General features: G+C 40.8%; 1 protein-coding gene across 5 annotated transcripts in view; it reads right to left on the reverse strand.

The window, feature by feature from the left end:
* kif6 (kinesin family member 6) overlaps window positions 1-27,932 on the reverse strand; it is a 611,249-nt gene that overhangs the window by 457,892 nt on the left and 125,425 nt on the right. For all 5 annotated transcript variants that reach the window (XM_063040644.1, XM_063040642.1, XM_063040641.1 and 2 more), the window contains 3 exons: window positions 18,193-18,399; window positions 17,302-17,445; window positions 3,864-3,950 (listed from right to left, as the gene is read on the reverse strand). In XM_063040644.1, the coding sequence (XP_062896714.1) occupies window positions 3,864-3,950; window positions 17,302-17,445; window positions 18,193-18,399 (438 nt within the window). The remainder of the gene's footprint in view (window positions 1-3,863; window positions 3,951-17,301; window positions 17,446-18,192; window positions 18,400-27,932) is intronic.

The raw sequence follows: 27,932 nt of genomic DNA on the forward strand, positions 1-27,932 counted from the left end.
GTCAGAAGCTGGAAGGTGAGATAAACATCTGAAGATGGTGGAATATGAAAGAAGAGAACAGTAGGGCATGGAATAAAGGGAAGGACTGAGGTGAGGAAGGGCAGTGAACTATGCAGACGTGAAACACATAATCCTTTCCTCAGTAGTTCAGTTTATAGCTAAGGGTGGATAGCAAAGGTGACCAAAACCGGAAGTCACAAATGTGACGCAGGTCCTTATTCAAGTGGCTGAGTCTGAAAGGAGTGTCAGTGAACGTTCAACAATGTCATATCAGCAGATCCAAGAAAACATATCAAGAGAATGTATTGAATGAGTGGTGAGCAATGTCAATGTTTGAAAAAGACTGGCTTAACTGAGATACATTTAAATATCTTGCTGGTCTTAAGACAACACAACATGTTGATGTGGAGTGTCTGGTTTCACGAACAAAGAATCCTAATTAAAAATATACACATTTCTCCATGAAAAGAATTGAAGAAAGGTGACAACCAACCAACATACAGGATATAAGAATGCATATAAAGCATATTTTCTTCTTCTTTCCTTCAGATTCCTATTCCCTACCATAAGACCATAAGACAGAGGAGCAGGTTAGGGCATTTAACTCATCAAGTCTGATCCGATATTCGATCATGGCTAATATATTTCCCTCTCAGCGCTATTCTCTTGCCCTCTCCATGAAATCTTTGACGCCTTCACTAATCAACAATCTATCTGCATTAAATATACCCAATGTTCTAGCCTCCATAGCCATTTGAGATTCACAGATTCACGACCCCCTCACTAAAGAAATTCCTCTTCATCTCCGTTGTTATGGGGTTGTTAAAGCAACTTCCAATCTAACTATTCCCTCCAGAATACTGAAAGAAGTCAAGATACAAGCAACTCAGAAAAACCACAAAGTCAAACTCAAAAGCTTCTGTGAACTAGAGGTTAAGGTTGGGATACCTGCTATATAGAGGAACAAAGTAATAACTGGTCAGGGTAATGCTTACAAAATTAAATGTAGCAGCCAATATCCAAGACTTATTTTACATGCTTCTCAACAGCACATCAGAAGTGAGAATACAACTTTTGGGGAAAATGATCCTGGGAATCCTCAACTTTGAATCTACAAACGTTTGTAGGTCCTATGTCTCAAAGCTTTAGGTCATATATTTGCATTCTTTCTGCTGAATAATAGACTACAGGCCTGTGGTGAGTTGGTTCAGTGAAGAGTTGAGGTTATTGCAATGTCCAGCATTGAGAGACTTGGGGCTTCCACTAAGGTCTGAGTTAATCGAATCCTGAAAGGCACTGGTGTAAGAACAGATTTTTAGTAACTGCTGAGAGAACCAAAATAAAGGATTGATTTACAGAAGCTTTGGCCTGAGGAAAAGGAGATTGACTTTTAGTCATGAATGATGATTATATTACTAAAATTGTATTTATACAGATAACCATTAGACTTAACTTTTAAGTGGGAAATTAATAAAACAATTGTGTGAAAATTACAGGGCAGTTGCACACACCTTCACAAGGTTAATGGTACAACAATTGCAATTTGTTCAGAAAATTTATTTGCAATTGATGGGGCATGCTGCTGACTAATTTGTGCCATTATCACAACTCTGCCAAATTTGTAGCAAAGCTGGAAGTTGTATGAAGACACAAAACAAATAGTGCATTCTGATAAAATGATTACTGACTACAGCTGGGTAGTTCTTTGTCTAAGGTGGTGGTGAGTGGCACTGGAGCGCCACAAGGGACTCTGTTTCTGCTCTCACTGTACACCTCAGACTTCCAGTACAGTTCTGAGTCTTGCCACTTGCAGAAGTTCTCTGATGACTCTCTGATGGTTGGGTGTATCAGAGCAGTCAGAGTACAGAGGACTCATGGACAAGTCTGCGGAGTGGTGCGAGAAGAATTACCTGCTCCTGAATGTGGCCAAAACCAGGGAGATGGTGATTGATTTTAGGAGGAAGAGGACTGTGATGAGTCCTATATACATTCTGGGAGAAGAGGTTGCAGTACTGGAGGAGTACAATACTTGGGTGTTCACCTCAACAACAGATTTGACTGGAAAACCATCACCATGGCCATTTAGATAAAGGAGATGAGGAGACTCTATATTCTAAGGAAGCCAAGTTCCTTCAATGTGTGCAGCAGGATGTTGGAGATCTTTTACCAGTCTGATGTAGTGAGTGTAGTCTTCTTTGCTGCTTTATGTTGGGGGAGCAGCATCAGTGCTGGTGGTGCAAAAAGACTAAATAAACTCATCACAAACAAGAGAATGTTTGCAGATGCTGGAAATCCAAGCAACACAAACAAAATGCTGGAAGAACTCAGCAGGCCAGGCAGCTTCAAGGAAAAGAGTACAGTTGACGTTTTAGGCCAAAACCTTTCGGCAGGACTTCCCATAAACTCATCAGAAAGGCTGGATCTGTCGTTGGCTACAACCCGGACACTTTTGAGTTAGTGGTGGAGACAAGGTCACTGAACAAACCGTTATCTATTATGGACAATCTGGCACGTTCTCTCCACGACCTACTGAATAAGCAGCAGAGCACCTTTTCAAACACTCATTCAGCTCCACTGCCACAAAGATCGTTACAGAAAATCTTTTCTATCAAATGCAATAAGCATATACAACAGTTCATCTCTATGTGACAGGAGAACACACATCATAGTACAATAGTCTCTGCTTTATTATTTCATACATTATCCTTGCACATTGGTACATTATTATTACGTATATTATTATTCTGTACTTTATTATTAGTTAAGTCTGCACACGGCTAAGTGTGTTTTTAAATGTTGCTGCTGTAATGAAACAATTTCCCACTTGGGATCAATAAACTAATTATTATTATTATTAGGACATCAATCTGAAGTATTAACTATTTTTCTTTGGCATACAGTATATAACATTCTTCAGGTTTCAGACCACAAAATGCAAAAGAACACACACAGGAAGATGTGTTTATTCTTGCACACTTTTCTTCTTGTCACTTCAAATATATCTATTGGATGACTGGATTGTGGGTTTGTTTTAGTAAGCAAAGACCTCATAAATCTACAATATAAAACATATACCAACTGACATGTAATTCAAATCCAATACCTATCATAAAAAGAAAGACTTGCATTGATGGTGCCATTCAAGACCTTAGATGTCCCAAAGTGCTTTCCAGTCAATTATTTTGTCACTATTTATGAACCAATGTTCTTGACTAAATGACAGAAACATGCAGCCAATTTATGGACAGTACGCTCTGACAAGCTACAATGCGGGTGGGCATGGCCAAATAATCTGTGGTTACCTATAGTGATAGTAACAATGATTTAAACATAAATATTGCCTGATCCAGTAAGCATAATTCCCAGGTGTTCTTCAACATCACAAGGTAGTTGAAACATGGCCATTATCAGTCTAGTGGCCATATTTAATATATCAATATCACCCTAACTCAACAGGATTGTACTCCAATATAATCAAGCAGTATAACTTAGCCTGCCAGTATAACTTAGTGGCACTGCATTTGATATATTCCACTTTAACCCATGGATCAATATACTTGCATGACCTATTAAACTGAATGCTCAAGTACACTGCGTACCACACTGGAAAATGATTATGTCACATGATATCTGATGCTGTGCTATGCTTAACATTGTTGCTGAGTTTCCATAATTTTTTTCTGAATTAAATATCTATAAAAGGCAAATAAGATTTTTAATATGCTTAATTTTGGAGGGAAATTTCGATGTGTACATAAGTTTGCGCATAAAACTGGAAACAAAATTTTTCCAAACTATCTGAAGGCACATTGGCCATATGCTTTTTTTCTTGACTTTGCAGGTTTTTTTTAATATAATCTTACCAATCTGGGATCAACTTCTTCATTCAGAATAGCTTCATTCTTGATCAGTGCAACCCTCTGTGCAAATCGGCATGTTGAAATAGATTCCTGCAAGAGAAAAATAATTCTGTGTATAATTCAGCAACTAAATTAAAGGAATATAATGAGCCACATTCAACCTTTCAAACCTGTTCCATCATTCAAATGAAACACGAGTAAGGGAAATCTTAATTCCACTTAACAGCCTTGATTCCATTACCCCAAATAACTTGACAAGTCAAGATCTGAATCTTAGCTTTGAAATTCTCAATTGACCCCCAAACTCCGAAGTTACTTGAGGGTAGGAGTTCTAGAATATCAATTACATTTTCTGTGAAATGCTTTCTGACATTACCACAATAACCCAGATCAAACCTTTAACTTTACTGTCGTTTGCTCTAGACCCCGCCACCAGAGGAAACAGTTTCTTTCCATCTTCTTTATCAATGCTTTCTATCATCTTAAATGACTCCTTACTATCTTCAAAGAGAAAACAAGTCTCAGTCAATGAAATTTATCTTCATAATTTCCTGTCAGAGAATGAATGAAATACCCTAATTGGCATAAAAGAATGCAAGAATATAAATAGTTTCAGGAGTGGGCAAGACCCTTTGCACTTGCTCCACCATTCAGTATGTCTACTTCAGTGTCATTTTCCTGCACAAACCTATATCCCTTAATTCCTTTAACAACTAAGAATCCATCAATTCCTCATGAATGTACTAAGCAACTGAGACTCCGCACCTTCTAGAATAGTGGTCCCCAACCTCCGGGCTGCGGACCAATACCGATCTGCGAAGCATGCAGGGGTGCAGCGGTAGCCAGAACGCACCCAGCACATCTTTTAGAAAAAAGCCAAAATAAACAAGCTAATTAATTAGGTGCCACCTGGCATGTAAATGTCAGCCCGCCGCTGCACCGCTGCACCCCTGCATGCTTCGCAGATCGGTATCAGTCCACGGCCCAGAGGTTGGGGACCACTGTTTATGAGTAGCAAGCTTCAAGTGAAAAATTGGTTGATCAGTTTTTCCTGAGAAAATTGATCTGGATACCACAGCTGGAAAAACACTAACTCCACATCTACGCTGTAAAACATCATTTGTAACTCTCAAAATGACTCATCTTCTTTTAAACACAAGAGTACAGACCCATATGACAAACTTTATTTTTTTTCTTTTCTTTTTTTTCTATGCCTCATTCTTGCAATGGAGGCTGACATACCATTTGCTTCCTGATCACCTTCAATGCTTGCATGTTAACTTGAAGACAAACACCTTTTAAACTCACTATTTAAAAAACATAATCCAATTTTCTATTGTTTTTCTATTAAAGCAAATGGCCACAGATTTTTAAAAATGCAAACACGAGGAAATCTGTAGATGCTGGAATTTCAAGCAACACATATAAAAGTTACTGGCGAAGGCAGCAGGCCAGGCAGCATCTCTAGGAAGAGGTACAGTCGACGTTTCAGGCCGAGACCCTTCGTCAGGACTAACTGAAGGAAGAGTTAGTAAGAGATTTGAAAGTGGGAGGGGGAGGGGGAGATCCAAAATGATAGGAGAAGACAGGACGGGGAGGGATGGAGCCAAGAGCTGAACAGTTGATTGGCAAAAGGGACATGAGAGGATCATAGGACAGGAAGCATAGGGAGAAATAAAAAGGGGAGGGGGAAGCCCAGAGGATGGGCAAGGGGTATAGTGAGAGGGACAGAGGGAGAAAAAGGAGAGAGAGAAAAAGAATGTGTGTATATAAATAAATATATAACAGATGGGGTACAGGTGGGGCATTAGCAGAAGTTTGAGAAGTCAATGTTCATGCCATCAGGTTGGAGGCTACCCAGATGGAACATTAGCGTAAGTTTGAGAAGTCAATGTTCATGCCAACAGGTTGGAGGCGACCCAGATGGAACATTAGCGTAAGTTTGAGAAGTCAATGTTCATGCCAACAGGTTGGAGGCGACCCAGACGAATGGGTAGCCTCCAACCTGATGGCATGGACATTGACTTCTCAAACTTCCGCTAATGCCCCACCTCCCCCCGTACCCCATCCATTATTTATTTATTTATATACTCACATTATTTTTCTCTCTCTCCTTTTTCTCCCTCTGTCCCTCTGACTATACCCCTTGCCCATCCTCTGGGTTCCCCCGCCCCCCAACTTGTCTTTCTCCCCGGACCTCCTGGTCCATGATCCTCTCGTATCCCTTTTGCCAATCAACTGTCCAGCTCTTGGCTCCACCCCTCCCCCTCCTGTCTTCTCCTATCATTTCAGATCTCCCCCTCCCCCTCTCAAATCTGTTATTAGCTCTTCCTTCAGTTAGTCCTGACAAAGGGTCTCGGCCCGAAACGTCGACTGTACCTCTTCCTAGAGATGCTGCCTGGTCTGCTGCGTTCACCAGCAACTTTTATGTGTGTGGCTACAGATTTTTTGCTGCCTCCTTCTGCCATGTCCATGCTCATACCCATTCACTAAACATACAGTATATCATACCTTAAATCTCTCTGGATCTTTTTCAGAGCTTATACTGCTATACTGTTTCATTATAAATAAGCCATCTCTCCTAAGTTTGATCTCACAAAGGAAAATGAGAAACTAACCAATGGACCCCATCTTGTCCCAACTCTTTTCAGCCCATCTCAGATCCAGATTAGAATCATATGAGGTTTCATTCAAGCCCAACCCTCATATTAGAACAAGAACTCCCAGCTTTGCATAGAAAGTTTTGCCTCCTATCAATTGCTGTGATAGAAAACATTAACTTGAGGGAACGACCTTTCAATTTCCACTCAGCAGATAAAGTTGACTGCAGTCATGAAGCATAGAGTCACAGAGAGATACAGAATGAAAGCAGGCCCCTTTGGCCTTCTAAGTCCATGCACACCATCAACCACTCATTTCCAGTAATCCTATATTAATCTTATCTGACATTCTCATCAACTCTCCCCCAAATTCCACCCCTCATCTACAAAAAAGGATCAAATTATTGTTATCAATTAACCTACCAACCACCCATCTTTGGGACGTAGAAAGAAAGTGGAACACCCAGAAGAAGCCCATGTTGTCACATGGAGAATGTGATAACACCAGACTGGTAACATCTGAGGTCAGGATGGAATTTGGATCTATGACTCTGTGAGGCAGCAGCCCTACTAGCTGTCTCTCTGTTTGTAACATTATATAATAAAGGAGCTAAAGAAAAAATAGGGAACTACAAACCAGTTATCCTAACATCATTAGTGCAGAAAATGTAAGAACCTATTTTCAAACTAATATAATAGAGTACTTAGAAAATAATTATCAGATTAGGTAAAGTCAATGTGGATTTTTGGAAAGGAAATCTGCTTAACAAATCTGTTTGAACACATAGAGTGTAACTAGAAGAACAGATTAGGTTGAACCAGGGGATTTCACACTATTTGAATTTCCAGAAGGAGGCACTTAAAAGATGATGTATCATATAGGTGATTATTAAACAAACTTAAGTACACAATATTGAGGATAGGATACACGTGTAGATTCACAATGGAATAGAGAGAGAAGAATTAAGTGCATAAGGTTGAGGTTCGAAGGCTGTAATGAGGGCTCCCACAGCTATTGGTGCTTGGGCCCTGACTGTTCACAATCTATGTTAAAAATTTGAAAGAAAGGATAATGTGTAACATAGAGTTATAGAGCTATTCAACTCAGAAAAATGCCCTTCAGCCCATCGCATTAAGAGCCAACATTTTTACCTACCTGTACCAATCCCATTGCCTGCATTAGGACCATATCCTTCTCTATCTTGCCTACTTAGTTGTCTGTGTAAATGCCTAATAAATTGATTCCACCAACTCATCTGCATCACATTCCAGACATCAACTGCACTCTATGTAAAATACTTACAGTTAAGTTCCCTTAAAAATGTCCACCTCTCACTTTAAACCTGCGCGTTCTCATTTTTGAAACCGCTACCATAGCTAAAAAATACTTTGACTAGCTAACCAAAAACGTCTTACAATTTTACGTACTTCCATCAGATAAAACTGTTATGCCTAAGTTTGTTCATGATACAAAGCTAAGTGGCAGTGTGAGAGGAGGTGGACAGTCAGGTGAATGCGCAGGGAAATCACAAATTAGATAGGATGTGAAAAGTGTGAGGTCATCCACTCGGGTAGAAAAGGTAGAAAGACAAATATTTTTTAAACAGTGGGAAATGGAAACATGATCCAGGTGTCCTTGTACACAAATCTCTTATAGTTAGCATATAGATATGGAAAGCAATTAGAAAGATACTGTTTGTGTTGCCCTTAACTTCAGCTAAGAGAGTGAAGACATCTGACTGAAATGATACAGGACCTTGGTGAGATTGCACACTGTACACTGTGCCACCTATTTCAATTCTACTTCCTATTCCCATTTTGACATATCAGTCCATGGCCTCATCCTCTGCCCTGATAAGGCCACACTAAGGATGGAGGGCCAACGCCTTATATTCTGTCTGGGTAGCCTCCAACATGATGGAATGAAAATTGATTTCTCCAACTTCCAGTATTTGCCTCCCCCCCACTTCTCCTTCACCATTTCCTTTTCCCATTTTCCTCTCTCGCCTTACCTCCTTACCTGCCCAGCACATCCTTCTGGTGCTCCTCCCCCTTCCCTTTCTTCCATGGTCTTCTGTCCTCTCCTATCAGATTCCTCCTTCTCCAGCCCCTTATCTCTTTCACCTATCAATTTCCCCTCTCCTCCTGGTTTCACCTATCATCTATTACCTCGTACTTCTTCCTCTCCTGCCCCCACTTTCTTACTCTGACTGCTCATCTCTTTTTCCAGTCCTGATGAAGGGTCTCAGCCCAAAACGCCAACTGTTTACGCATTTCCATTGATGCTGCCTGGCCTGCTGAGCTTCTCCTGCATTTTGTGTGTATTACATGGTATACATGGTATTACATGGTATTGATTTGGCCCCCTACATGAAAAACAATATACTTGCAATAGTTAGATCAATTTCTGGAGCTAGACTATTGTACTATGAGTTATGATAAGTAGAGTAGAACTAAACTCAGCTGAGTTTGAAGAACAAGATGTGGAAATATACAAAACTGTTGTGCAGCTTACCAGACAAGATGTAGGTTTAATCCTTGTCCTGGCTGTATTGTCCAGAACATGGATGACAGCTTCAAAATAAGTGGCTGGCAATTAAGCATAGGGATTAAAGAGATTTCATCACCCAGAGCTAATGAATTTTCAGTAGCCCTACCCAAGAGGACTATGGTAGTTTAATTATTGATTAAAGACATTGACTGCTGTAAATTATTGGTAAATAGATTTATTATTGTCACATGCACTGAGGTACAGTGAAAAAACACTTGGATTGCATGCCATACATCATTTCATTACAACAATGCATCGAGGTAGTGCAAGAGAAGACAATAACAGAATAAAGAATAGGGTGTACAGTTACAGGAAAAAGTGCAGTGCAGACAGATAATAAGGTCCAAGGCCATAATGAGATAGATTATGCAGTCAAGAGTTTATCTCATCATACTAGAGAACCATTCAACAGTCTTATAATAGTGCAATAGAAGCTGTTCTTGACCCTGTTGATGCATTGTTTTAGGCTTTTTTTATCTTCTGCTCAATAGGAGTGGGGAGAAGAGAAAATAATTAGATGTCCAGATATTAGGACATGCTCTACTCTTTGTATGCACATGACTGTGTGGCTAGGCATAGCTCAAATACCATCTATTAATTTGCTGACGATACTACCATTGTTGGTAGAATCTCAGGTGGTGACGAGAGGGCGTACAGGAGTGAGATATGCCAACTAGTGGAGTGGTGCCGCAGCAACAATCTGACACTCAGTGTCAGTAAGACGAAAGAGCTGATTGTGGACTTCAAGAAGGGTAAGATGAAGGAGCACATACCAATCCTCAAGGATCAGAAGTGGAGAGAGTGAGCGGCTTCAAGTTCCTCAGTATCATGATCTTTGAGGACCTAACCTGGTCCCAACATATCGATATAGTCATAAAGAAGGCAAGACAGCAGCTATATTTATTAGGAGTTTCAAGAGATTTGGCATGTCAACAAATACACTCAAAAACTTCTATAGTTGTACCGTGGAGAGTACATCACTGTCTGGTATGGAGGGGCTACTGCACAGGACCGAAAGAAGCTGCAGAAGGTTATAAATCTAGTCAGCTCCATCTTGGGCACTAGCCTACAAAGTACCCAGGACATCTTTAGGGAGCGGTGTCTCAGAAAGGCAGCATCCATTATTAAGGACCTCCAGTACCCAGGGCACGCCCTTCTCTCACTGTTAGCATCAGGTAGGAGATACAGAAACCTGAAAGCACACACTCAGCATTTCAGGAACAGCTTCTTCCCCTCTGCCACCTGATTCCTAAATGGGCATTGAAGCTTTGGACACTACCTTATTTTTTTAATATACAGTATTTCTGTTTTTGCACATTTTTTTAAATCAGTTTAATATACATAATTGATTTACTTGTTTATTGATTATATTTTATTTTATTTATTATTTTTTTCTCTCTGCTAGATTATGTATTGCATTGAACTGCTGCTACTAAGTTAATAAATCTCACGCCACATGCCGGTGATAATAAATCTGATTCTGATTCTGAAATATGGAGTTAGCACACTATAAACAGATGACAGGATAAACAGTCAGCCATGAATTGGTACAGTTCTGATCCAAACTGAAAGGGTGGCAGATGAAATATAGTGTAGAGCAAGTGTGGGACTATGCACTTTTGTAGGAAGAATACAAAATAGCCTCAAAATAAAGGTACATCCCCTTAAACCTGAGATGAAGAGGAGTTTCTTCTGCCAAAGGGTGGTCTATCCATGGATTTGCTGCCACAAAGGGCTGTGGATGTCAAGACCATGGGTGTATTTAAGGCATACAGATTCTTGATAGGTAAAGGGCTTAATGGTTATTGGGAGAAGGCAGGAGGATGGGGTTGAAAAAATCCAACATTGAATGGCAGAGGAAATTCAATGGGCCAAATGGCCTAATTCTGCTTCTATATATTATGATCTTATAGTGAGGGAATTAGATAACTAATTGAATCAGAAGAAAAAGTATAGGTAATCGAGAGTAGATACTCTTTCAAAGAACAGGCTTAGGCATGATTCATCAACCAGCCTTGTTCTGTACTGTTTCAGAATGACTGTTCCCAATGAGCAAGAATCATTCCCTACATCAACAGAAAAATATAGAAACCATAGATTTATTAACTATAATTCGTTGTGGAAAACCTGATGTCTGCTTTATCTCCAACTCAGACTCTACACAATACATTATTTTCCTTGTCTCTCAAAGGCACTCCAAAACACACCATCTTTCCCTCTTCAACATTTTTTCTGGATTATTCAACACTTACTATACACAGATTTTATTTGTTCCTGGGAACTAGACAGGCAATGTCGATGTTTATCAATCTTGAACTCAGCAGGCAGATTAGTGGGTCAGGTCTCATATACAGACCAGTCCATGAAGGGATGTCAGATTTCCCTCTTTGAAAGACATTAGCATACTGTTTTACAGTAATGTGGAAGTTCCATGCTTACTGGTGCTACTACTATTTTTTATTTCAATTTATATAATTACTTGAATTCCCTCAGATGGCAATTTATTGATCTCATTACTGCCAGAATCATATCATATATCTATTTTAGCTCAAGTCACTTACAACTCTTAAGGGGAGTGGAGGCAGGGAAGGACTTAAATCTCTAATGTGCTTTGACTATATTAATAGATAGACCTCCCATAAGTTTCCCTGTAATTTATCCTTGAGCCAGACAATTTATTTCATGTTCTAATGTGAAACAAATAGCAACATCTGCTCTTCAGGTATTTGGTCTTTATTTTTCCCCATTCAGGATTGATTTACAGCAAAGTATCAAAATCTGACACTTTGGAAAATTCCAAATAAAATCATCACATCTTGAAATTAACTCAAGCAGTAATAACACGAGTAAATCAAGGCGATATAAAAGTAGTCCAAAGAGTAAAAAATACAAATAAGTACGTTGCCTTGTAATTGGGAATGTCTCCAGAATTTTATATAGTAATTAAAATCCACTAAAAAATGAAGACAAAGGCCAAACAAAAAGGATCTGGGAACATTGCATTATAATGTTCATTTTATAAATATAACAGGAATTAGAAATTATGTAATAGAAAGTTAGAAAATGAGCTGAGATAGACTTACTTCTCCTGCATGGCTCCTTTTCACATAACATCATTGTATATTTTAGATTCCACCTCAGTATCTGCACATTATCTGGTGTAGTCCTGATAAAAGATGGCATTTCCTTGTGTTTTTTTTTGTTGCCAAATACCTAGTCAAGTATAATCTACATTATGCATGGATGCCTTGTAGCATTTTTAAAATCTGAAACATCTCAAATTTTAGTCCACTGAAAAGAAGGTCATTAAAAAGCCATGTTCTGATTAGGGTTAAATGGAATAGTGCTACTTGCATTCAGTTTTCTTATGTTACTTTGTAAGAGTAGCTGGAAATTACTTGAGTATAGACAATGCATGAATTGAACTCCATACACCCCAAGCTATAATAGAGCTGGGCTAACCACTACACTACCATGGTGCCCACATCTCCCGAAAATTCATCCAAACCAATAATTAGTACTTGCCAAGGTTGGAAGCCAGGATCCAAGAACAAACAATGAGATTGAAAGGTCAAGTGTTATGGAATTCCTACAAATACATAGTAAGGAGCCCAGTAATCACTTGTTTGATAGTTGCTGGAGTGGTTGAGTCTATTACATGCCACCAGCCCCACTGTGTATCGTTTATGTGTCACTGCTTGCACTAGCTTTACACTCAACACAAGCAGCAAGAAGACTTGTGGCATTTAGCACAGCACTGCATCTGTCCTTAGAACTAACAAGTATAGTTACATTGCTGGCATCTACCTAACAATGTAGCATATTGCCCAGGTATGCCTTGTCCACAAAAGTCAAGATTAAATCCAATTATACTAATTATTGTCCCTGAATAATCATAGTTATGAAAGATATTGTTAACAAAGCCATCAAGCAACAATTCCATACTCATAAGACTGCTAAATTTAGGTGTCACCAGGACCACTTGGTTCCAAATCTTATTATAGATAGGATTCAAATATGGATGAAAGAACTGCCTGAGACATGTAGTTGAGAAAGACATCAAGAAACTTTGGTCACTGGGAACAGAGTAGAAACCACTCCAACGGTTGTGGCTACTGAAGGTCAAACATTTCAGCCTGAGGAATTGCTGCAGAAGTTTATTAATACTAATCAGTAGACCAGAAACAAATATAAATATGGGAAATAAGAACAGAAGTAGACCACATGGTTCCACAAGCCAGTGCAATTTAATAGGCTCATGTTTTATTTGTCTGGAATCATGTCAACTTTCTGATATGGTCCCCATAATCCTAGATTCCCTTGCCTATCTTAGCTCTGAATATACAAAACAACTCTGTCAACATCATTTTCTGGGGCAGAAAGTTCCAAAGGTTCATGTTTCTCTGAAGGAAGAAATATTCCTTGTCATTTATAGATGGCAAGATGGCACAGGCAACCAACGGCAACATCATGCAGACAGCTCAGAAAACTACTACATACTCTTCTTCTTCTAAATGCATGTCTTCTTCTGAGCTGCAGTCAATTGCAGACTGTTATTTTCCTTTTAAGGATGTGTTTTTGAGTCAACTAAATTACTTGGCGCTTTTGTGGTCTCCTAGGGGATTGGAATGGATGAGAACAGACAGTGCAGCTACGACTATTGCTGGTGATATATGTTGTATTGTTATCTAATGGCCGAACACAATCTGTGGCCGGCTCCATTATGCTGCACCAATTAAAGCGCTAAGCAAGATTTAAATCGTTGAGGACAAGAGTGGAAAATGAACAGGTGTTCAGCGGCATCTGCCTGAGATTGACCAGTCTCTTCTCACCGCTGGAGATGGGCAGAAGATGCAAGGGTCTTGGGTCACATGCCGCTGGGTCCAAGAGCAGATGTTTATTCTGCAGCTATTGAGCTATTGGTTGGGCTTCACTTGCCTCACCACTGAACATACTTGGCAACTGTGGACTCACTTTCGGAGACTCTGCAGTTCACGTTCCTTGTGCTTTTGCTTACTTCTTGGTTTACTATTTGTTCAATTTGATCAAGGCCCTTCAGGGCTGAGCTGACTCTGCAGTTGTTGCCTGCCGCCATCAGGCACCTGGACCAGCTTCACTCGCCTCAGCAGCTCTATCTTTTTTTCCACACTTTGGGTGTGTGCTGGTCTTTTTGTGTGGGTTTTTACTTTTAACAGGTTAAATTGTGTTTCTTTGTTCTGTGGCAGCCTGCAAGAAGACGAATCTCAAGGTTGAATACTGTATACATACTTCAATAATCAATGTATTTCGAACGTAGAAGGGTTACCCTTTTTTCTGAAATTATAACACCTAGATCTAGAGCCAACTATGGGGTGGGTGACATCATCTCAGATCCTTGTCAAAATCCTTCCTCAGTAACTGGTATTTTGAGTAAGATTAGCCCTTATTCTTCTGAACACTGCTCAGTGGTTCTTCATAAGACATCTCCTTCAGCCTTGGAATAGAAACAGAAAATGCTGGAAACACTCATCAGGCATTACAAAAATCCCAGGCCTGTAGCTTTTTCTCTTTCCACTGATGCTGTCTGACCTGCTGAATGTTCCTAGCACTTTCTGTGTTTTTTTATATCAGATTTCTGCATTTTTTTTTAATTTTCATTTTTTTTGATGTTCCTCCCCAAATTAGAATGGATGTGGAGGGAATGTTTTCTCCTGTAGGAGAATCTAGAGCTAGGAGTCGCTGTTTAAAAGTAAGAGAAGTACATTTGAAACTGACATGAGCGGAAATTGATCATGTCAGATACGTGTCAGTCTTTAGTTTCCTCGGAAAGACTCAGAGTATTTTTAAGGTAGAGGATGATACGTTCTTGATGTGGAAATATATGAAGTCAACAGGAATCCAGAGCTGAGTTTATAATCAAGTTAGCAATAATTTTATTGAATGGCAGAGCAGGTTTGAAGGAATGCAAAACCTTCTCCAGCTCTTAATTCATATGTATGCAGTATATCAACGAAATGAACCATATTGGAACTGTTGCTAAAAAATGTAGATAGTACTTCAGATATGATCTCACCAGCATGTACACCCATTCTATTCTCTAGACAATAAAAGACAACAATCCATTTGCCATCCTAGAATGCTAACTTTGTGTTTCATGTACCGAGACATGCAGATCACCCTTCATTACAGCATTCCATAGTCTACCTCCAGTTAAAAAGAGTTCTGCTTTTCCTGTCTTCCAATCAGCTTCACAATTTCCCACATTATATTTCACTTGTCAGCGTTGTACCTTACACAGTATCCGATCTATGTCTTGCAACGACTCTTTTCTCCCTCTTCACAACTTGTGTTCCCACCTTTATATCTTCACAGAAACTGGCTTCAATACATCCTATAGTCAATGACACCCCAGACCTTTTCCATTGTTTAAAGGGCACAATTATGGTATGAAAGAATACTTTTTTGTATGGATGGATGTGTGCAACTCACACATCCAGAAGCTCAACAAAATCAAGAAGAAAGCTCCCCACTGAATGGCAGCCCATCTACCACCATAAATATTCATTCCATGTACCACATGCAAATTATGGCTGCAGGTACTCCATCTTTGAAATGTGCTGGATTTCTTCATCCAATTACTTCAATAACACCTTCCAAACTCACGAACCCCAGAGCAACGAAGCAGAGCAGCAGCTAGTGCATGAGAACATCACCTGCTGACTCCGCTCCAAAATGCACACCACCCCAACTTGGAAATATAATGATACTCCTTCAATGTCATTGAGTTAAAATCCAAGAACTCCCTGCCTTACAACACTGTGAGAGCAGCTACACCAGAAGGACTATAATGATTTAAGAAATGATTCTCCATTATCTTCTCAGTGTACATTGGGGATGGCTGATAAATGGTAGCCTTACCAGCATTGCCAACACTCCAAAACATGAATAACCGAGATATCCATGTGAGTAAATGTTACTATGGAGGTACTTGGCTATCAACCCTCCAATGACCCTCTTTATTGTCCAAACACATCAAGTAGAACATTATCTAATTGATACCCATTGTGATAGATTAAACAATTAACAACCATACAGAGAAAAATAACTAACAACAATTGACCACTGGCTCATGAAATATTTACGACCACAGGGAAGAAAGAAAAATAAAACTCTCCTTTATAAACACAAGTTGCACATCCTTTATACTACTCTGACCTACAAGGAATGCAATTGCGCACAAGTATCCTTGGCAAACAAGGCAAACAAATACAGACACCGACAGGGTAGATAGTCAAATTCTTTTTCCCATGGTGGTGGTATTAAAAACAAGTGGGCACAGATATAGAGGATAGCCTTGTTATTGAACCAGCATATTGTGGTGCTGAGACAGCAGCTCTTGAGCTTCTTTCACTGACAGTCCTGTGATAGTTCACTGATGTAAAAGGCCTCTGAACTTTGAAATGTCTCTGATCACTTTGAAAACAATAACAAAAGATTGAAATAATTTTGAAAATTATAAATTTGCTCAGGTGCACCTTTAAACACTTTAAGTTAATTAATAATATTAAGGCTATGTAAAACAAAACATAAAATAAACTACTTCCACTGCATCTACTTTCTCAATCATAATTAATAACCCTATTCAAAGCACTACACCAGCAGCCATTGCTGCCTTAAAGCTGAGTCAGATGCAAAATGATAACAGTGAGGCTTAACTGAAGACAGCAGATGATTAATCACATAAAATACTGTTGTTCTGTATTTGCTGGAAACATTCTTCAGTCCGCTCATCATCCATTGACAGTTTTCAAAAATCCATTCATCATTTCTTAACCTTTCCTGTCAATTGATTGATTATTTCAGTGCTTTCAATGTCCCGCAAGGTTATCTCATCTAGACATCCAGACAACACATTTTATAATACTTGATCAGACAAAACTTCCTCAGAACATGACAAAGTAAAACATCTATCAACTCATCACAGGATACAATACCAATCTATAAAAATGCCGTTCTCAGCAAAATATTCACCTTCTGGAAATAAACAGCACTGGCATTAAATCATGAAACATCAAAGAAAATCTATTTTCTTTTCATAGAAATCCTTTTTAATTCACTATGGCAGCAGAACACAGTGCAGATTTATAATTGTTAAGATAAACAGGGGAAATGCTTTCTGTATAATAGTTAAAATTCAAAGAAATCACTGCATATTTTAATATAAAATTTGATGGGGTGGAGCCATAATGCACTTCCATGTGCATACTATGAATCTGAATAGGAAATACCGAGAGAAATTCAAAGGACATACCTCTAAGTTCTTCTTATCTACAGATAAAGTTGCAACCATTGTCGTCATACAATTTCCACCCAGGCTGTCTCGCAGAACAGATGTCATCATGGAATTTCGATAAGGGATGTGTGCACGATTCTTTTCTGCCAGTGCAATAATAACCTGCAATTAAAATGAATAGCTTTAAATGAGCTTCTTGATAATAATGAAGAACTAACATGTACATTAACTGTACATTACATCAATTCCTTTACACCAATGTTCAACTTGATGCCAAAGTACAGTATTAAAGTTAAAGACCTAGCTTAAAAAGATAAAAAAGTATAGTAAGGGATTACACTAAGTAAACTCTTTAATGTGATGCATTTTTTTCAAACAACCTAAGAGTCTGAATTACAGCCTTGATGAACAAACTCTAAACCTAATTAAAATATACACCCTAAAGTACGAAAGTAAATATTGCAACTACATTAATTCCAGTAAACCTTTTTCCGACATGGCACTTTCAAATCTGTTGGTCTTACAGACCTATTGCAGAAGTAATCTAAGTGGCAAAACGACATTTTCAAGAATGAGTTATGAGAAATATCTGTATAAACAAACCCATCAAGCAGAGAATTCTCAACAGTCACAGAAGTAGACATATTATATTACGCTGCTAATTCAACTGATATTACTTACTTTTGAAACTTCTTTAAACATTCTGTGGAAAATGGAAATAGCCTCCCATCTCATACAGTGTATATATTCTATAGTCCTCCGCTGTGCTTACTTATAATGTCAGTCATAAAATGTCAATTGGCTGGAGTAATCGTACCTCTTTTACTGTCTGATACAGCGAAAAGAGTAAATTTTCTCATCCTTTGCCACAATTTAACTAAGATTGCTTGGTGAGATCTCCAACCTTACCTGTTCCAGGTACGTCAGAGAGAGGTTAATGTACTTTGCCTCTGTCAATAGCTGTCCTCCCACTCCGGTCTTTGTAACACGCTCTGATCCAGCCAAGTCCACTAGGTGTAGTTTGGACCGACGGATAGTAGCAGAGCCTGGTTCACGACTAGAAACGTGAATTGTAAAAATACAGTGGGAACGGGTTGAGGCCTGGTTCATAGGAGTCTGTTGAATGAAAATAAAAGGCGCAATTATGGCAATATCACAGGATTGTTCATTTGTTTAAAGGAATTTAGATTTTACACAAATAAATGCACATAATTTCTTGGAGGATAGAGAGACTTTGTTTCTAAGAAACATGTGGCATTCTGGTTTTCCACCACTTTTTCATACACAGTGGTCTTACACTGAGCCTGCCTTAAATGTTTTCATTTCCTGTTGTGTACTTTATGTATTCTCTTCTAGATCTTATAAGTTAAATCTACTCTCAAAAAAACTGCATCGAAGATTGTAAAAAGCCTTTCTCCAACCCTTGTAACTCACTAGACGCAAAATTGTTTGGTACAATAACCCCAAATGGATTCTGAATAAATAGAGGGCTGTATGTCCTGTCATTATGGTAATAATTAAGGGTCTTCAATAAACCTAATAAATGCTATTCAAATTGAATAGATCATGTGAGGAAATACAGTTGATGCTCTTCAAACACAAGATTACTACTCTATTTAATGGTACAACTTTTAATTAAAACAGTGAAATTACAAACTTCACTGTTATAGAACATAAATATCAAAGTCCTGTTTATTAATCTTCGTTTGGAAACATCATCCATTTCGAACTAAATGAGAATAGGCAAGCAAAGCTGTGGTCACTGTCTGTGCAAGAAAAAAATGTTAAAAAAAACAGCTATGACTGCAGCTAAACTAATCTGATTATGGCTCATATCAAGATCTCTTGCTCTAAAAGAAATCCTTCAGTGGTGGCATTCTTCCAACCTAACCTGAAGACACAGGACTGATCCAAAACTCCGACCAACAAGTATAAGGCAGAATGAAGATTCACAGTGGTTAGGTAGAAGATAATATTGTATAAAACTTTAGATGTATGTACTGCTTTCAAAATTCAACTGAACAAAGGTGCTCAGTGGTACTGCATACGGTTGTCATTCCTTTGGAAAGTCAATAATATCATAAGTACATCTATTTAATGGACGATGTAATGAGGAGGTCAGTGGACCATGGAAGGGAAGAAGGGGAACAACAGGGAAGTAATAGGCAGGTAAGAAGAGAAGGGAAATAGAATAAGGAATGAACAAAGAGAGAACGAGAGAGAGGGGAGAGAATACTGCAAGTTGGAAAAATTGATGTTCATGCCATCAGGCGGGAGGCTACACAGATGAAATATGAGGTTCAACCTGAGTTTGTCCTCATCGTGGCAGTAGAGGAGGCCATGGACAGACATGTCAGAATGGGAATGGGAAGTTGAATTGAAATTGGTAGCCACAGGGAGATCCTGCCTTTTACAGCAGAGTGAAGGTGCTCAAAAAACGGTCCCCCAATCTATGTCGGGGCTCACCGATGTGGAAGAGGCTGCATCAGGGGCTCCAGATTCAACAGATGACCTTCACAGGTGTGGGGATCTCATTGAAACTTACCAAATGTTGAAAGGTCTAGATAAGGTGGATATGGAGAAGATGTTCCCTTTTGTTGGGGTATTCAGAATTAGAAGGCACAGACTCAAAATTGAGGGGCAGACTTTTATAACAGAAGTAAGCAGGAATTTTTTTAGCCAAAGAGTGGTGAATCTGTGGAATGCTCTGCCACAGACTGTGGTAGAGGCCAAGTCTATAGGTATATTTAAGTGAAAGTTGATAGATTCCTGATTGGTTGGGGCACCAAGGGATATGGTGAGAGTCCAGGTGTATGGGTTGAATGGGATCGGGGATCAACCGTGATGAATTGGCAGAATGGACTCGATGGGCTGAATGGCCTAATTCTGCTCCTATGTCTTATGGTCTCATGGTGTAGTGTCATCTTGCCTAGAAGGACTGCTTAGGGCCCTGAATAGTGGTGTAGGAGGAGCTGTAGGGGCATTTGTCATACTTGCTGGTCTATGACAGGAGAGCGATAAGTAGGGAGTGACAAGTGGATAAGGAAAGCTGGGGAGAGGGACGGAGAGGAAGATGTTTAGTGTCATTTCTTGTACACAGTGTAAAGGAGAATGAAATAATTGATACTCTGAATAAGATGCAGCACAAAAAAGCAAAAAAAAGATAAACAACACAATAAACAACAGGAATTCTGCAGATGCTGGAAATTCAAGCAACACACATCAAAGTTGCTGGTGAACACAGCAGGCCAGGCAGCATCTCTAGGAAGAGGTACAGTCGACGTTTCAGGCCGAGACCCTTCGTCAGGACTAACTGAAGGAAGAGTGAGTAAGGGATTTGAAAGTTGGAGGGGGAGGGGGAGATCCAAAATGATAGGAGAAGACAGGAGGGGGAGGGATGGAGCCAAGAGCTGGACAGGTGATAGGCAAAAGGGGATACGAGAAGATCATGGGACAGGAGGTCCGGGAAGAAAGACAAGGGGAGGGGGACCCAGAGGATGGGCAAGAGGTATATTCAGAGGGACAGAGGGAGAAAAAGGAGAGTGAGAGAAAGAATGTGTGCATAAAAATAAGTAACAGATGGGGTACAAGGGGGAGTTGGGGCCTTAGCGGAAGTTAGAGAAGTCTATGTTCATGCCATCAGGTTGGAGGCTACCCAGACGGAATATAAGCTGTTGTTCCTCCAACCTGAGTGTGGCTTCATCTTTACAGTAGAGGAGGCCGTGGATAGACATGTCAGAATGGGAATGGAATGTGGAACTAAAATGTGTGGCCACTGGGAGATCCTGCTTTCTCTGGCGGACAGAGCGTAGATGTTCAGCAAAGCGGTCTCCCAGTCTGCGTCGGGTCTCGCCAATATATAAAAGGCCACATCGGGAGCACTGGACGCAGTATATCACCCCAGCCGACTCACTGTCTGGGGCCCTGAATGGTGGTAAGGGAGGAAGTATAAGGGCATGTGTAGCACTTGTTCCGCTTACAAGGATAAGTGTCAGGAGGGGTGGCGGGAGGATGGAGTGAGAGCAGATGTACGTGCCCACTAGGAATAGGGTTCCCCTGGTCCTCACCTACCACCCCACCAGCCTCCGGGTCCAACATATTATTCTCCGTAACTTCCGCCACCTCCAACGGGATCCCACCACTAAGCACATCTTTCCCTCCTCCCCTCTCTCTGCATTCCGTAGGGATCACTCCCTACGCAACTCCCTTGTCCATTCGTCCCCCCCCCCATCCCTCCCCACTGATCCCCCTCCTGGCACTTATCCGTGTAAGCGGAACAAGTGCGACACATGCCCTTACACTTCCTCCCTTACCACCATTCAGGGCCCCAAACAGTCCTTCCAGGTGAGGCAATACTTCACCTGTGAGTCGACTGGGGTGATATACTGCGTCCGGTGCTCCCGATGTGGCCTTTTATATATTGGCGAGACCCGATGCAGACTGGGAGACCACTTTGCTGAACATCTACGCTCTGTCCGCCGGAGAAAGCAGGATCTCCCAGTGTCCATACATTTTAATTCCACATCCCATTCTCATTCTGACATGTCTATCCATGGCCTCCTCTACTGTAAAGATGAAGCCACACTCAGGTTGGAGGAACAACACCTTATATTCCGTCTGGGTAGCCTCCAACCTGATGGCATGAACATCGACTTCTCTAACTTCCGCTAAGGCCCCACCTCCCCCTCGTACCCCATCTGTTACTTATTTTTATGCACACATTTTTTCTCTCACTCTCCTTTTTCTCCCTCTGTCCCTCTGAATATACCTCTTGCCCATCCTCTGGGTCCCCCCCCCCCCGTCTTTCTTCCCGGACCTCCTGTCCCATGATCCTCTCGTATCCCCTTTTGCCTATCACCTGTCCAGCACTTGGCTCTATCCCTCCCCTTCCTGTCTTCTCCTATCATTTTGGATCTCCCCCTCCCCCTCCAACTTTCAAATCCCTTACTCACTCTTCCTTCAGTTAGTCCTGATGAAGGGTCTCGGCCTGAAACGTCGACTGCACTTCTTCCTACAGATGCTGCCTGGCCTGCTGCGAACAACACAATAATGATGCTTAAAACAGACCAAACATAAATAGCTTACATACATATATTGTTTGTATATCCATAAAGTGATCCAACTTTGTACATAAAGTGACTGACAGGAAATAATAAAGTAGTGGTGCAGTAAGTGGGTGTTGATCAGCCTTAGTGCTTAAGGAAAGTAACTGTTTTTGAGTCTGGTGGTCCTGCTGTGGATGCTACATAGCCTCCTCCCTGATGGGAGTGGGACAAACAATCTAAGCAGTATGGGTTGTATCCTTCATGATATTGCTGGCCTTTTTCGGGCATATAATGTCCTTGATGGCAGGTACGCTGCTGCCAGAGATGTGTTGGGCGGCTTTGACTATCCACCTTAGAGCCTTCCTGTCCTCTGCAGTATAGTTTCTGTACCATGCAGTAATGCAGCATGTTAGGATGCTCTTTACTGCATATCTGTCGAAGGTTGTGAGTATAAATATGCATAGCCCAGCTCTGTTAAGCCTCCTCAGAAAGTAGAGGTGCTAGTGAGCTTTTGTGACTGTGTAGGATTTGATCTGGGACCATGAGAGTTTGTGCAAGATGTGCAATCCCAGGAGTGTGAAACTGTTCGCAGTTTCCACCATTGTGCCACTGATATAAAGGGGGGTGTGAGTGGTGCGAGTTCTCCTGAAGTTGATAACCATCTCTTTTGTCGTGGTGAAATTGAGGAAGAGGTTATTTGCCTAGGACCACGCCTCAAGCTTTCCCACCTCCTCTCTGTAGGTCATTTCATTCTGTTGATCACGTCGGAGATGGCAGAAGTTATGAAGAATGATGTGCTGGATATGGTAGCTTGTGGGATGGTATTTAAGTACAAAGGGAATCCTATCCATGTTAAGATGCCGGGAAAATGGGGTGAAGACAGATGTGCTAGAAATGGAGGAGATGCGAGTGAAGCTGGCATAAATGGTGGTGGAGGTGATACCTCATTCTTTTTTTAAAAAAAAAAGAGGTCATCTCATCTGTTTCAGAATGGAAAGCCTCATCCTGAGAACTGATGCAGTAGAGAAGGAGGAACTGAGAAAAGGGAATAGCATTATTACAAGTGACAGGGTGAGAAGATGTATAGTCAGGACAGGTGTGAGAGGCAGTAGTTTTGTAAAAGATGTCAGTGGATAGACAGAGAGATCAAGAAAGGGGAGAGAAGAATCAAAGGTCTACGTTGGGTCTCACCTAGGTAGAGGAGGCCACACTAAGAGCATTGGATACAATAGATGAGTTCAATAGATTCACAGATGAAGTGCTGCTTCACCTAAAATGATTGCTTCGGGCTCCTGTATCGGAGGAGTATGTTCAACATTGGGTGAAATTAATTTTGGAGGAATAACAGAATATGAAGATAAGCTGGAAAATAGGTTTGAAACATGATCAACCATGAAGTTACTAACTTGTGAAACGTGACAAAAGGCTCATTTGCCTATGCTGTCTTGCTTTTTTAATGGTCTACTTCTTTGTACATATTCTTCATGATTTGCGACGTAAGCAGGCAGATTAATTTAGTTAAGCTTACACGAATATTGCGGAATGCCACTGTAATTTAACAATGCGCCTTCCAAGATTGTCACTACAAAAAGATTAAATGCAAGAAATTCCAGAATGTCCTATGTGCAAGTTTTAACCTTTGGATGGATGCTAAAATCCCTAAAAAAGAACAGAAAACTAAGCAAGGTGCATAATCAAATCAGGTTTCTTATCACGGACAAATACGTCATGCATAATGGGTGATCAACTTAAATGATTCAGATTTACTTGTCCATTGAAATTGAAGTCCCATACTTCATATTCCATACTCATGCATATACCTAAGTACAAGAAACAAACATTATAGCAATAAAGTATCAATGGAATGTTAGAGCTAAATCTCCTCCTTAAATTCATGGTTTCTTCTTCAGTGGTCTAGCTAGATGAGGATCTCAAGGTGATTTACTTTACTTTACTTTATTGTCGCCAAATAATTGATACTAGAGTGTACAATCATCACAGCGATATTTGATTCTGCGCTTCGCGCTCCCTGAAGTACAAATCGATAGTAAATATTAAAAATTTAAATTATAAATCATAAATAGAAAATAGAAAAGGGAAAGTAAGGTAGTGCAAAAAAAATCGAGAGGCAGGTCTGGATGTTTGGAGGGTACGGCCCAGATCCGGGTCAGGATCCGTTCAGCAGTCTTATCACAGTTGGAAAGAAGCTGTTCCCAAATCTGGCCGTACGAGTCTTCAAGCTCCTGAGCCTTCTCCCGGAGGGAAGAGGGACGAAAAGTGTGTTGGCTGGGTGGGTCGTGTCCTTGATTATCCTGGCAGCACTGCTCCGACAGCGTGCGGTGTAAAGTGAGTCTAAGGACAGAAGATTGGTTTGTGTGATGTGCTGGGCTGTGTTCACAATTGTCTGCAGCTTCTTCCGGTCTTGGACAGGAGAACTTCCATACCAGGTTGTGATGCACCCTAGAAGAATGCTTTCTACGATGCATCTATAAAAATTAGTGAGGGTTTTAGGGGACAGGCCAAATTTCTTTAGCTTTCTCAGGAAGTAAAGGCGCTGGTCAACCTTCTTGGCAGTGGACTCAGCTTGGCTGGACCAAGTCAGGTCATTTGTGATATTGACCCCGAGGAACTTAAAGATTTAACATGTAAAGCCATCTGCACAATAACAAGGTGATGATACACTGGAAAACCACTTGTGTCTTTTGTTCCCAGAGAAATAAAATAGTGTTTCAAGATTCCCATCAGTGCTTTTGAAATGCAATATGATTGACATTTACAGCATCAAAACAATCTACTGACGAATAGTGACAAACTATGACCTTGATAATAAAACGACCCAGATAGACTGAAAAGACAGGGTGTTGAGATCCAGAGCAAGAGCTGATTACACTCATTCTCTGCGATGGTCACTCCTCTTTCCCTATGGCACTGAGGCTATGAAGACTGCCCCGGCTGTTGTGCTTCACGTCCACTAATATGGTGAACAGATAAGTGAGGCCTTGGGCCAAATCCAGACTGCTCTGGGATTCAGATCTGAGGACTCAATTTTGGTTTGGATTGTTGTTCACTTCAGTTGTTTGCATGATTTGTATTATTTATCTCTATCTCTTGCCAATAGAGTGTTAAATCTTTTATTTTATTTTCAATCCCTTTTTCCTTTAATTGGGTTCTTTCAGGTTTCTTGCTTTGTAGCTACCTGTGAGCAAACAAATCTCAAGGTTGTATAGTTTATACATTCTTTGATAATAAACGTACTTTGAATCTTTGAATTTACATTATTAATATTGCACACGTAGCAGCAAATCTGATATTGACATTCCATAGCAATACAGTAAAATGCAGTAAAATACATGAACCCCTTTTGAGAAAAAGTAATGTGATATCATTTATTCTAGCTTGTACTCAAATTGGCAATGTTCCAAAATACCTGTGATTTCAAGCAATGTGAATAATACTGAAGAATGCGGAAGTATTATCTGAGGGTAGTAAAGACTGTTTTCAACGCATTGGTCTTCATAAATCAGGCCACTGAGTACAGGAGTTGGGATGTTATGTTGAAGTTGTATGAGCCATTGGAGAGGCTGAATGTGCAATTCTTGTCACCAACCAACAGGAAAGCTATCAATAAGCTTGAAAGAGTGCAGAGAAAATTTACAAGGACATTATCAGAAATTGAGGACTTACAATGTAGGTAAAAGTTGAAGAGCTTTACTCACTGAAGCACAGAAAAATGAGGGGAAATCTTATAGAGGTAAACAAAATTATGAGGGGTATAGATAGAGTGAATGTATGCAGGCTGTTTCCCTCTTAGGTTAGATGAGACTAGAATTAGACTACATAGCTTTAGGATGAAAGATGAAATACTCAAGAGGAACCTGGGGGGAAACTTTTTCCACTCAGAGGGTGGTGCACGTGTGAAACAAACTACCAATGGAAGAAATAGATGAACGTTTAGAAACATAGAATATAAGTGCAGGACTAGGCCATTCGGTCCTTTGAGCCTACACCGCCATTCAGTATGATCATGGCTGATCATTCAACTCTGAACCCTGTACCTGCTTTCTCTCCATACCCCCTGTGATCCCTTTAGTCACAAGGGCCATATCTAACTCCCTCTTAAATATAGCCAATGAACTGGCCTCAACTGTTTCCTGTGGCAGAGAATTCCACAGATTCATCACTCTCTATGTGAAGCTTTTCCTCATCTCGGTCCTAAAAGGCTTCCCCTTTATCCTGAAACTGTGACCCCTCGTTCTGGACTTCCCCAACATTGGGAACAATCTTCCTGCATCTAGCCTGAACAATCTCTCTAGAATTTTATACGTTTCAATCTTCAATCTTCTAAATTCCAGCAAGAAAAGCCTAATCGATCCAGTCTTTCTTCATATGAAAGTCCTGCCATTGCAGGAATCAATCCAGTGACACACATCAAATTTGCTGGTGAATGCAGCAGGCCAGGCAGCATCTCCAGGAAGAGGTACAGTCAACGTTTCAGGCCGAGACCCTTCGTCAGGACTAACTGAAGGAAGAGCTAATAAGGGATTTGAAAGTGGGAGGGGGAGAGAAGATCCAAAATGATAGGAGAGGACAGGAGGGGGAGGGATGGAGCCAAGAGCTGGACAGGTGATTGGCAAAAGGGATATGAGAGGATCATGGGACAGGAGGCCCAGGGAGAAGGAAAAGGGGGAGGGGGGAAAAAAACCCAGAGGATGGGCAAGGGGTATAGTCAGAAGGACAGAGGGAGAAAAAGGAGAGAGAGAGCAAGAATGTATGTATATAAATATATAACGGAAGGAGTACGAGGGGGAGGTGGGCATTTGCAGAAGTTTGAGAAGTCAGTGTTCATGCCATCAGGTTGGAGGCTACCCAGACGGAATATAAGGTGTTGTTCCTCCAACCTGAGTGTGGCTTCATCTTTACAGTAGAGGAGGCCATGGATAGACATGTCAGAATGGGAATGAGATGTGGAATTAAAATGTGTGGCCACTGGGAGATCCTGCTTTCTCTGGCGGACAGAGAGTAGGTGTTCAGCAAAACGATCTCCCAGTCTGCGTCGGGTCTCACCAATATATAGAAGGCCACATCAGGAGCACCGGAAGCAGTATATCACCCCAGCCGACTCACTGTCCGGGGCCCTGAATGGTGGTAAGGGAGGAAGTACAAGGGCATGTGTAGCACTTGTTCCGCTTTCACGGATAAGTGCCAGGAGGGAGATCAGTGGGGAGGGATGGGGGGGTGGGGGACAAATGGACAAGAGAGTCACGTAGGGAGCGATCCCTGCGGAAAACAGAAAGGGGGGGAGGGAAAGATGTGCTTAGTGGTGGGATCCGGTTGGAGGTGGCGGAAGTTACGGAAAATAATATGTTGGACCTGGAGGTTGGTGGGGTGGTAGGTGAGAACCAGGGGAACCCTATTCCTAGTGGGGTGACGGGAGGATGGAGTGAGAGCAGATGTGCGTGAAATGGGGGAGATGTGATTAAGAGCAGAGTTGATGGTGGAGGAAGGGAAGCCCCTTTCTTTGAAAAAGGAGGACATCTCCCTCGTCCTGGAATGAAAAGCCTCATCCTGACAGCAGATGCGGCGGAGAGGAATTGCGAGAAGCGG

This window comes from Mobula hypostoma, chromosome 2 (assembly GCF_963921235.1).
Source record: "Mobula hypostoma chromosome 2, sMobHyp1.1, whole genome shotgun sequence".
NCBI lineage: Eukaryota > Metazoa > Chordata > Chondrichthyes > Myliobatiformes > Myliobatidae > Mobula > Mobula hypostoma.